Here is a 13,075-nt window from a genome sequence, read left to right on the forward strand (position 1 = left end):
GGAGAAAAAATCTGTAAGCTAGATGTCTTTCTTACGTTTTATAACCATTTTAGTGAAGTGGACACCGTTCTTTCGGTAATGAGAAAAACCCCAGACATAATGCGTTTGTAAAATATTATCAGAAAATCATATTTTATAGTCTGTTGTTCCATTCCTAATATTAGTTGTCTTGATAAACAATGCCGTAGTTTAAATAGCATTTGTCTGATTCCAAGAAATTATACCCGAGTTATGTCCCTTGTCTGGTCCATTTTTTAATAGTAGAGCTCTGATGATTCGACGATGTCCAACCAACAACTTATCAGAAGAACATTATTGTCATTGTACAAAGTCCAACCTAGAAGATTATCCACCATGCCTACATCCGTTAATCATTCATTCAAATTAACATTTGAAGGCTGTTTGGGTATTGTTAATCTTGGCGAAGGAGAAAAACGGTTCAGCAACGATTTTATGCAGTCCTTCCATTCAATTTTAGATCAGGTTGAAAGGTAAAACTTCAGTCTAGTGAGATCCGACGAGCATTTTTTAGACATTATAATTTATTATATTCAATCAAATATTTGCTCTGGATTTTTTTTTATACCCAGCAGCTCGATAGTTGTCTATCGGGGGACTGTAGTTGGGAGCAACGGTGGCTCAGTGTGTTAAAAGTTGGCTCTCTAACCTGGAGGTCCGTGTTTGATCCCTGGGTTGTCAGAGAAAGTTCATCAGAATTTTCCAGCGTGGTGCCTCCTTCAGTGGTGCAAGAAGAGGGACTGTGTGTAGTTGTTTGGATGATACCAAAAAAAACCCCAAGGTCCCGTGTATACACATTGGCGTGCACTTAAAAAAAAACCCTTGGCAGTTGGAATTTGATATTAAAGTAGGCCCACAGCCTGGGCAAGATTTCCCTCTTCTTAGCACACTGGTGTATGCTCGGTTTATTAACCAAGTCTCCTGTCATGCCGTCAAGAGTTGTCTCCCATTAAAGGTGCCATAATATTATTGACCAACTGCAATCAATACTGAGGTCATATCTTACTATGAAAATATAGGATCCGACCTAATATCCAATATTGAAGATACACAATAAACATTTTAAAATCAGTACACAACATTGGGTAGCCTACCAGGTACAGGTACTTGTGTACTAGGTACTGTGCCCTATGGACATTTAATGTTTCGAGAGTCATTTGTAATGAACAAAAAAAAATATCCCAGAAGACGATGCGAAAGTAATAAAAAGTGATTGATTCACAAATGGCAAGATAATAATTTTAAAAAATATGTGGAAAGAACTAAGCAGGTGCAAAAGACTGCCATTCAATTTGGACTGTTTCAGTGCCTATGGCGCTCGATTCTGTGATGGCTTTGTTCTTCCACTCCTTTGTAGTCTTATATACTATTCATCACTATATACTATTTCATCACAGTTATAGTGAACTGCCCAGTTAGTAGCACCACTAGTGCCTGGGGTGACAGAATGTACAAATGTTTAGTCAACTCTCACAAAACAGGTGGAACTGACAGTTAGATCTTGAGATTCTGTATTGACTTCAAACGCCAGGATATTGACCCCCACCCCACCCCCTTCAGATTGCTCTGTGTTATAACCATTGCCCCTAAGGTTCACAAAAAATTAATAACAAAATCTGTAATAATCATAATATGGCATGAACTTTATCTTTATGTCAACTTGAATAAAACTGCAAGATGACATTCAGCGAATAACTATATTGGCAATACGATCTTTGTTCTTTTGGGGTGCTCAGTGTTATAACCAGTATTTTGTTGATATTCATTGTGGGGTGGGATTGTGGATGGCACCCTAGAATTGGAACCACCTCCCCCCTCTCCCTCCTCCCTATTCACAGCTTCTAGATCTGCTACTGACTGTTTGCTGCACATTTCCCTGAACGTAATTGATTATATATGTGATCATTATTTTAATGATTAAAATCACTAAACACTTCTAAAAAAATACATACATTATCATTAAGTTTTAATTATGTGTTTTGGATCTTCGGTTGAAGCACGTATTGTTTCCAAAAGTGTTTTCATTATTTTTTGGGGGGAGGGGGGGATTTTAGTCAGTTTGTGCAGCCAAAACTGTACATGGTGCAAACATTCTGTCAATGTACATGTTGTTGGCCTCCGTGGATCTATATATTAAATATAAATTGGGTATTTCTGACAAATAGGAAGTGTTTTACGGATGGGACAAAAGTTAATCTCAATTGCCCATATCTCGTTAATTTCTCATTTTTGGATTCTTTGGACGAATCTCATACCGTTTTTCGAAATTTGGAAGTTCGCTCAATTAGTTCTAGCCTCAAAGTTTTGCGAAAGTTTTCTGCAGCATTTTTTAGATATTCAAGATGGCGTATCACCATTAGTATTTGAGGTATCAAGTTGAAACTTGGTAGGAATACGGAACACATTAATGCCTTCAAACTGGCATATTAATAGCTCATGTGGTGGCTTTCGGAAACGTCTGGAAATTACAGAGGCCTTCCGTTTTTTTCCCAGTTTTCAACAGTTTGGCAACCATATTGGATTTTACAAAAAGCCTTCAAATTGATATTCAGCCGCCATTTTAATTCCAATTTTTAAAATCTTTTTTTTGTTATGAACCTACTACAAAGGGCAACAATTCATAGGGAGCCGATTTTTGAATTTCAATTTTGTTTACTTCCGGTTTCACTTTTAATATTTTTTTTTACTTTTGACCTTATATCTGGTGACCTAACCTTTCAATGGCCCTTGACCTTTGTATGTATGATGACCCTGATGTCAATGTCAACTAACAGTTGATATCAAAAAGTTTGGTCTTGAAGTATAACTTCCGGTTTTATTAAGAGTTCAAAATGACAGGTTTTTTCACTTTAATAGGTATTGGATGTAACTATACTCAATAACTCATGGTGTAACTTGATTGTTCATGTGACAAGGCGTGACCTGACGTGACGTGCCATACTGAAACAGGCCAGTACTCCTTCAGAGTTCTAGTTTACTTTGAAATTTTTAGGTCAAAAATCAAGGTAGCAGGACGATTGCTGATTGAACTTAATGTTTTGCAATAAAATGTGATCCAATTAAAATTTAAATTATATTATTTTTGTTCATTATTACTGCTTTTCAGTAATAAGTCTTGTAAAGCTTTAGTAACTACTGCAGAAGGAAAATTTTACTCTAATGGTTTGGATGTGGATTATATAGACAAACAAACTGTTGAAGCTAAACTAGAATATCTGAAGCATGTGAGGAATCTACTACAGAGAGTTTTAACTTTCCCAATGCCAACTATTGCTGCCCTAAATGGTGAGTAGCCTATATTTAATTACAAAAATTGTGAAGCTGTGGAAAATTATAATGATAAAGAAGATGCTCAGAGTATATGACACTCAAGGGGCCTGTCACAAAGACTTATTCTAGCGTCACTTCAAATTAAAACCAGCTAAAATTAAACATACATAATGCAAGGGCTAAATCTGCGTATTACAAGTCTTTATTTAGGCTTCAGATGTTATAGAAATTATTAATTAGACCTTTAATTAATAATTGCCTGGCAAAAGCCCTAAATGTTTAATACAGACTGCTTCTGGGTTACTGGAAGGAAGAAATTGGTGATTTAATTCCACACAACACAATAAGGTTCATTTCAATCATGCACTTCCACAATGGTTTCTTCAAGAAACTGGAGAACTTGCAATGAAACAAAGAAATTACGCCATCAAATATAATTGTAGGATTGACTGAGTTATTGCAATAATTAAGTACAGATTTTAATAGTTTCACTTTTTCAGGTCATACATTTGCAGCAGGTGGTTTTTTAGCCATATCACATGATTTTCGGCTAATGACAAATGGAAGGGGTTGGATTTCATGGAATGAAATATTTATTCATAGAAGATTTACATCTTTTCTTTTGGAGCTTATGAGGTATGTCATATTTCAAGATATACTTTATTAAAATTGACATACATTTCTTGATATACATGAATATACACTTGCTAGAGAGTTCACTTCACAAGCAATTGTGACCGAACAACGATTGGGAGCGATGACAATATACGACCACATTTCCTGTGTCTATATAAAAACTGGTGCAATGATTCTAAAAGTCTATAGGGGTTTTCCTTACGGCTAGACACAAAATCTTGGACAGCTTGAAAAGAAAATCTCAATCTAGAGCAGCAGTAGAATATTTAAACGGTAGTGAAGATTGATAGGCTTTTTCCATATGGCTTAGCTAGATGAACAATGAACATCTTAGCTACATCATGGAGAATAGGATGAAATTTCAGTTCTCTTTTGAGATAACCTAATAATCAATCCTAAGGTGTTAAGCTCACATGCAGGGGTCTTTCATGTGGGTAGAAAGTAGAGTACCCGAAAAAAAAACATGAGGTTGAGAAGGTGCCCCTAGCTCCAAGGATAGTAATAATAATAGTCTATTTATATTGTACAGTATCCATGAATGAGCATGCTTTTAGCGTGCAGTCCAAAAATTGAATGTGTGGATGTGTATGCCGTGGATGATGGGTTTAGGGATGCCAACTTGAAATTTTTGTACATGGCAGTATGGCATTCTTGTAACATGACTATGAGCAAATCCGTAAGTGTATATAAAGTACAATATACTTTCTTTCTATTTCAGAAATATAATTAATTTTAATCAATTACAATTTACTTTCTTTTTATTTTTAGAAATAAATTAACAGCAGGACAAGCTAGAAATCAAGCTTTGATCTTTGGTAAACGTTTTACTGCAGAAGAAGCTAAAGATTGTGGAATTGTTGACGCTGTTACAGAACCAGCTAATGTTTTATCAGAGTCAATGCAATTCATTAATTCTGTTGTTGCTAATAAAAACTATGATAGAGATTTTATGAAAGTAATGAAAAGTGATGTGTACAGTCAAGTTCTACATGCCTCATATGATTATGTTAAATCCCCACTATGATGTAATATGTGAACAGGTGTTTGCCTTTTAATAAAAAGAAACTGTGATCAAATTTTAATAAATAATCTACCTAATGAAACTAAATCAAATATTATAGGCATAATATAATAATGTAAATTTAGAACTTAAAAATATGTTTCTTTGTGCATAATGAGTTCATTCTGACATCTATTGTTTATTAAAATATGCTTACAAAATATTTTGTAAGATATATTGTTTTATCAACAAAATATTTTTGCTATGATTTGGACATATTTTTCAATCAATAGTTATGTAGAATCCCAACTATTGTGGAAATAGTTATAAAGTGTAATGCCAGATTTTGTTGCCACATTAATAACGTATATATAGGGTGTTATGTACGAATACTTAATTCCCTAAAATCATTGTGAACTTCAAATCTGTACCCTTATCAGTGTGTTAGCTAAGATATACTGAGCGCCATGGAAAACGCATCACTTAGTTTTTCGTATAACAAAATGGTCCTGTAAACATATCTTATTTATTTTGCTTCTTATTGTGAACAATATTCAAATGGGAACACATCAATAACAACACATTTGTACACTTATGGATGTTTAATCTGTAATCAACGGTACAAAGTCAGAGGGGTCAAAACCAAAAGTATGACACAGATATCAGTAGCGTGTGTGTCCTCCACGGGCTCTTACGCACGCTGTGCAGCAACGTCGCATGGAATTTACCAATGTTTGAAAGAAGGCCTGGGGAAAATTGTTCCATTCTTGGACAAGAGCAGCTTCTAAAGCAGCAATGGTGTGCATCTGTGGTCTCCGATACAGACGGCGTCCAATCTCATTCCAGACATGTTCTATCGGTGCCATGTCCGGAGACATGGCTGGCCAGTCCAAGACATTGATGTTTTTAGCAGCCAGGTAGTCCATACTAAAACGGGCGGTATGCGGACGTGCATTATCCTGTCGGAAGTGCTGAAGTTGTGGGTGCGCTCGAAACATCGGAACAATAATTGGTTGCAAGACAGCATTAACGCGACCACTGCAAATGTGTAGGGCGGTCAGGTGATGAAATTTGAAGCCTCCCCACACCATTACACTTCCCCCACCCCATCGATTCGTCTCCCCAAAACGTCTCCACACACGTTGACGGCCATCAGCGTGATAAAGATGAAAGCGACTCTCATCACTGAGGAGCACACTTTGCCAGTCTACTCTTCTCCATGTCTGGTGTCCTTTAGCCCATATCAAACACCGCTGACGGTGAGGATCCCTGAGGATAGCTCCAACATAAGGTCGTCGTGCACAGAGTCCTACTTCTCTTAGACGACGTCTTACGGTGTTGGCACTTACTGGTCCTTGTCTTCCGACGACTGCTGCACCTGTTCGAGTCGCTGGGCGGAATCTGTCACGCAGATGAGTTACCCGGATGCATTGGTCTTGAGCCTGGGTTGTAACGCGTTGTGGACCAGGACGTTGACGGTCACGTGTTGATCCAGTAACTCGAACATGTTCCACCAACCTTACAATAGTGGACTGATGACAATTGAAGTGTCTGGCAATAGCACGTGTAGACATGCCAGCCCTGGACATTCCCATAGCTTCATTCCGTTGATTTTCAGTAAGTCTCGGCATCTCTAGCTCGATTCCTTCACACGTCCAACAACAAATTACGACAGATTGACGTTTCACATTTCATGTACTGCACATTAAGTTGAAAACATGCTTTTAAAGGGCTCACACACAATGCTGCACATGAATATTGGGTATTTCATGTGCATCTCGTGCAATTTTTTTTTTGCACACGGGCCGATATTTTTTGCGTTTGGGAGCATTGTGTGAAACAATAGTTTATAGTATTGCATAATATTATACATACAAAACCACCTAGTAATAAAATATTTGGGAAAAAAAAGTGATGCGTTTTACATGGCGCTCAGTATATTTATTATAATTTATGAAGGCATAATGTTGATGACAGATTATAAATGCCATCTATTCTCATATAATGTGCTATCAACAATTATGTCAAATGTTAACTTTAAAACTATACACAATAAAATTTAATAAAATAATCAATCCTAACATTCAGTTGGCATTTCTTTCTATTAATGTCATGCCATCATCTTGAATTTCTTGCATCTGTAATCATAAGGAAAATGATTACAGCCTCTTTTATGTGATATATTTCTATTTTGTGACAGGATGCCCCTGATGAAAATCAAAACTGCAGTTCCATACATGGAATCCATACACTTCTACCAATTGATCCAAAGGGAATTCCCCACAATCAAGTCAGTAGGTGTCCCCAGACTCAGCTATGCTCTATCCTAGATTACATCTGGAAGTTTTCGGAAAGAAGCACTACTCCCACACCTGAAAAGTCAGTGGACCCCATATTGTACGACAAATGTGATAGAATGCTCATGTAGGGAATCATACCAAGACGACCCCAGTTATGGAAGCCATACAACGGACAGGGGTATGACATAAGTCTGTCTGCCTGATGTGCTGTAAAGCTGTCCATATTGTTGCAGTTGAAAGGATAGCTAATGATCAGTTTGATTTCATTTCAAATCACTTCATAATAGTGTATTGTTAGATTTTTTAAATGTATCTCAAATAAAACTCTATTTATGGATAACAATTAGTGTACTATAGTTTATTAATCTTTGATGTTTCAACAAGATTTTACCCCATTCAAAGAATGCATTTTAGTGTAAATAGTAGAATTTTTTTGTTTTATAAATCTGACAATATTAGAACCATAACAAAGCCCAAATGTTTTTATGGTTGGGAGAAATAAATCGTTGGGGGGGGGGGGGGGGGGGGGGTAGCGTTATATCATCTGTTTGCAACTTTTTTGCAGCTAAAGACAGACTCTTTTCTAGAAATGTGTTTTCTCAACTAATTCTAAATGATTCAGCTCAAATAAAGTTTAAAAATTCATTGGAACTGAAGGGCAACTAAATGGTATCATAAGAACTAATGAAATAATCAGTTTTAAAACTCTTTAATAACTACAGACATATATTTTAAAAAATGTATATTAATTAACTAGTATATACCATACATCCTGTTCACACTTTCATTTAAAAACACACAAAAATATACACGTTATCACTCATACAGTTTTGTTCATACATGTAGGTTATAACTCAAATTCTAAAGGCTTGCATGGTTTTTGTATTCTAGGGTTATTTCTGTTAGCTGCTCGTCTAGCAAGACGCTAAAATAAAAGAAAATAAATCGTAATTACATAAATCTGAGCAATTTCAAATGTTATTATAAGTCGTAATTCAATATGCATTAATTTTTTTACGCCCACATGGAAATGTGGTCGTATATTGCCGTCGCCCCCGTGCGTCTGTCCACAATTTCTTGTGAACACTCTACAGACTACATTTATCATTTGATTGTTTTGAAATTGATATATTATGTTGTTTGCATTAGACAGATGAAGAATCCTATTTAATTTCAATAACTTCCGTTGATTTCTTCTGGAGTTATGGCCCTTGTTTCACCTTGTAAACGTGCTAACGACAAAAGTTATCAACAGATCTGTATGAAATTCATATGCATCATTTAAAATAGTAAAACAAAGAAGCCTATTGAATTTCAGCAATTTCCATTGGTTACATCTAGAGTTATGGCCCTCGTTTCACTTTGTTGAATCTTGTGGACGCTCTAATGACAACAGTTATCATCCGATCTGTTTGAAATTGATATGCATCATTTAAATTAGTGCAATGAAGAAGCCTATTGAATTTCAGCAATTTCCGTTAATTACGCTGTGAGTTATGGCCCTTGTTTCACTTTGTTGTACCTTGTGAATGCTCTAACGACAAAAGTTATTATCCGATCTGAATGAAATTTATATGTATCATTTAAATTAGTAAAATGAACAAGCCTACTAAGGTTCAGCAAATTTCCATTAATTACATATAGAGTGATGGCCCTTGTTTCACTTTGTTGAATCTTGTGACCGCTCGAACAACAAAAGTTATTACCCAATCTGTATGAAATTCATATGCATCATTTAAATTAGTGAAATGAAGAAGCCTATTGAATTTTAGCAATTTCCGTCAATTACTTCTAGAGTTATGGCCCTTGTTTTACTTTGTTGAACCTTGTGAACGTTCGAACGACGAAAGTTATCATCCGATCTGTATGAAATTTATATGCATTATTTGAATTAGTAAAACGAAAAAGCCTGTTGAATTTCAACAATTTCTGTAGATTACTTCCAGAGTTGCAGCCCTTGTTTTAGTTTTTAGAACCTTGTGAACCCTCAAACGAAGAAAATTATAATGTCATCTGTAGGCTATGAAATTGTCTATTAAATGCCCTTAATTACCTACAAAATAATAAATATGCGACAACCCTTGTCGACTGCTCGGACGATTTAGCTGCTGTGGGCGTATGTTTTGTTTTTGATCATTCATTGATTTGATTAAAATGCTGGATAAATTTAGAAAATAACTTACTTCTTTTTTCAGACACTTTCTTAATTCTCTATCAACATCATTACACATTCCCATAAATTTACCAAAAGTATTCTATAAAATAAACATATAAATCTATAATATAAAATATATTAAACATTCTAGTTTTGAAAAATAAACAAGTGACCCTGAAGTCATCCACCTCAATCCCAAAATAAATGTTCTAAAGTCTTGGCAAATCAAATTGCTTATCGCTGCTTAGACTAAGCAGAAAATGCTCATCATTGAAGTCAGTTGAAACCTTCAGATAAAGAACAAGTATGGTACATCAAGTTTAAACACTGTACCTTAATCAAAAGTAGAGGTAGTGCTCCAAAAGGTGTGGCCGACAGATGAACAGCTACTTAGTCTAATGTTCATCATCAAGACATTCACACAAAAAACATGTACCGGTACACTAAGTTTGAACATTCTACGTTACTTAAAAGCACAGTTATTGTGTCCCAAAATCTCAGCCATGAGCCCATTACAATTGCTTATTTCTGCTTAGAGTAAACAGAAAATCCTTGTACTGGGTCAAGGAATTCACCTAATGAAAAACTAAATGAAATGAAACCCAGATGTACTTGTTCCCATGGTATTTCACTTTCAAAATCTTTAATACCTTGATACAGCTTATGTTACAACAGTGGGTTTAATACCTCCATTGATTTACCCTGGATTTTAATACTGTGGTTTTATACTTTATGAAACCACACTTAGAACGACTACCATAGCTTTATTCACCATTAACTAACGAGACTCTTCAACTTGGGGATTGTCATGAATCGGTAAAATATATTTTCAAGGGTTTTTATATATGGAGTGCCTGTGTAAAATAATTTGCTGTGAAAAGCCCAGTGTTTGAATTTTCAATAATTAAGGTTAGAAAATCAGATTATTTTTAATATGGTATAATATTGATAGTTCCTCTTTAATATCTCGGACAAATCTGTAGTATGATGATGGACTCAAGATTTATCAAACTTTCTTTGTCAATGTGAATACAAATAATATATTATCTTTTATACTTTTTTGCTGTGATGCACAATCCTGATACTTTATATAAATATATGCAGTCACTATTGGCTGTTCTATGTAATAAAATATTATCTTGTTACCTCCTTATGGCAATTTTGAAGTGCACTAATTAGTTTATTACATTCCTCTGTATGCAGATGACTGGATAAATCCGGATGCATAGTAATATATTTCTGAAAATAACTATAGAATATTGCCAATTTAATTGCATAGTAATAATAGTATTTATCTTTGCTTGACAATAATGATATGAATGAATGAATGTATAAAATGTGATTTAGTATCCTACTTTTTTGCACCAATTGGGCATATGCTATAAAGTATACAATGGGAGAAATTTAGCCCAGACAGTAATTAATTCCAACTACTGGTATAAAGTTTTTTTTGCCATCCCATAAACAATTTTCCTTGCCAGGCAATAATGATATACATATGTCAGTGATTTCCAGCTTTTTAACCAATTTAAATTTTATGCACCAATTGGGTATACACCATGCAGTGTGCTTTGAGGGAAATTTTGCCCGAAACTGTCTAGGTTTCTTTTTTATTGCACGCCTTGTGTACATGAGGCTACATGCATATTAAAATGATATTAAAATATATAAAATATGTAAATTAATTTGTCTTTTATTCATGGTGGGTGGGTAATTTTAACGCATGATTAAAGTCTCCCTCTTTTGACTTTAATTCTCCTGACATTTTTACAAAAATCTCCTGACATTTTACTTGTGGCCAATCACATGTATGCCAAATGACTAGACAGCTGCCCTTATATCAGGCCCTCCGTCTTGCACCATGACATGGGGAAACACCCCGGAAAATCCCAAGGAACTTTCTCATTTAACTTCAGGAGTGAACCATGCAGAGACCTCCAGGCTAGCGAGCCAGCATCTCTGAGCCAGAGTGGCTCCTTGTACACTTACATATTATGAACATGGCTTCTGAGCGATGATGATACAGTTTGACAACAACAATGTCGATGAAAGTTATATATAATAAAGCACAGTTTCCATGCTTTTATTATGTCTTTATCTCACTCTCACCGATGGATCTGTTTCAAGTTTTGTATTAAATTTAATTTCAACACCCCCACTATGTTACTTTACATGTAAACTTACGTTTTTAACGAATACAACTTTAGTAAGTATAAATAAGATGTTATAAAACAAGAAAAATCGACTTCCGCTGTGAACTACGTCATCAACTTATGTGGTCAATTTATACCATTGATTCGTTTTCTGCATTATAAGGCCACAAATCACTAATGATTTCCCCATTGACTTTAATGTTAATTCTCGTCTCTTAGACCGGCTCTAACTTTTTCCTAAATTTTCGTTGGGTTGAACGCTTTCTACCACAGATGGAGCAATATGTGGCAACCTCTTGCCCAAAAGCACGTATGAGTTTCACCATGGAAAACTTGAGATACACAAGCTGGAAGTAAAGACAAAAAAAACATGCGATTTTTGACCCTACATTTCAACCTAACCAACCTCTCAACTCTTGTATCATTCCGCCTCAAAATCGTGAATATTCACCAAAACCTGGCAGAAAATAATATATTTTCAAACCCTTTTCTTCGATTCTACACCAAAAAGCCAACAAAAATCGCCATGCAAAAGGGGTAAAAAGGAAAAGGGAGAGAAAGACTAAATATAACTTTCGCCCTACACATTAGAAATATTTGGTGAGCAGTGTCCAATGACGTCTATACTAACGACGTCATTGGCTGTGTCCATAAGTTTATAACCGAATACTAGCGTGATAATCGAAGCTTGTTGTGCACGACAAGCACTATTTATAAATATCAAAGCGACGATCCGCAGACATCCGTGAATACATCACCAAGAATCTGTGGCAATTAAAGGAGCTAATTAAATCGCTAATATTTGGGATCTAAAAATTGACAAGAGTGGGTCGCAACGCATATAATACTGTAATATGAATGTATATAAACTGATTTACATTCAATGGTTTCCGTTTTTACTTCAATTTCAAATCAGTTGGGTGAGTTATGTTCGGCGAAATAGGCCAGCAGTCTCAATCGAGTGCAAATTTCTAGCGTCTGGTTATTCCAGTCTACATACGCCGTTTGATTTGGTGCAATGTGTCTAGCCTCGTCCCTCGAGTCTCTTGTTACAACTGGGGCTGAAACGCATTATGGTGCACGATTCGTGTACCAATGGTAAAATGTTTATTTTGTCTTACATATTGGATATCAAAAGCCCATCTTTTTCCGGTAACATCACAACATCAATGTTGATTTAATTTGACAAATAAATCGTGTTTTCAATGTTAAGAAGATTTTGGATGATATTGAGTTAGAGATTTAGCTACTTTAAAATTTTAAATCCAACATTTGCGACAGCTAAGCTTTTTGGGGGTTAATTTATACCTTCCAAACTTACTATCTCACAATTATCTCTCTCTCCTTCAAAGTTCAAACCCAAACGTAATGTTTAATCAAAGAGATCGACACTTAAACTTTAAACGTATGGGCCTAGCCGTTTTTAAAGTAGATTGACTATCATCATCAATCAAGAGCCACATGATTATCATCCTCGGTTATCCAGTGTACTCATTCCGTTCTACTCATGGAGGTGTATATATATATATACACCTCTATGGTT

The 13,075-nt window shown here is 35.4% G+C and overlaps 2 protein-coding genes across 2 annotated transcripts; one reads left to right on the forward strand and one right to left on the reverse strand.

Moving 5' to 3' along the window:
* The first annotated feature begins 255 nt into the window (after window positions 1–255).
* Window positions 256–7,011, forward strand: LOC126816579 (uncharacterized). The gene is made up of 4 exons (XM_050543259.2): window positions 256–491; window positions 3,125–3,303; window positions 3,789–3,924; window positions 4,693–7,011. The coding sequence occupies exons 1-4, from the start codon at window positions 283–285 to the stop codon at window positions 4,946–4,948; spliced, it is 780 nt and encodes a 259-aa protein (XP_050399216.2). The 5' UTR covers window positions 256–282; the 3' UTR covers window positions 4,949–7,011.
* A 999-nt stretch (window positions 7,012–8,010) lies between these two features.
* LOC130012242 (COX assembly mitochondrial protein 2 homolog) lies at window positions 8,011–10,628 on the reverse strand. The gene is made up of 3 exons (XM_056099653.1): window positions 10,526–10,628; window positions 9,408–9,479; window positions 8,011–8,149 (listed from the first exon to the last, which is right to left on the reverse strand). The coding sequence occupies exons 1-3, from the start codon at window positions 10,604–10,606 to the stop codon at window positions 8,072–8,074; spliced, it is 231 nt and encodes a 76-aa protein (XP_055955628.1). The 5' UTR covers window positions 10,607–10,628; the 3' UTR covers window positions 8,011–8,071.
* Between the last annotated feature and the right edge of the window lie 2,447 nt (window positions 10,629–13,075).

Source organism: Patella vulgata, chromosome 3, assembly GCF_932274485.2.
Source record: "Patella vulgata chromosome 3, xgPatVulg1.2, whole genome shotgun sequence".
NCBI lineage: Eukaryota > Metazoa > Mollusca > Gastropoda > Patellidae > Patella > Patella vulgata.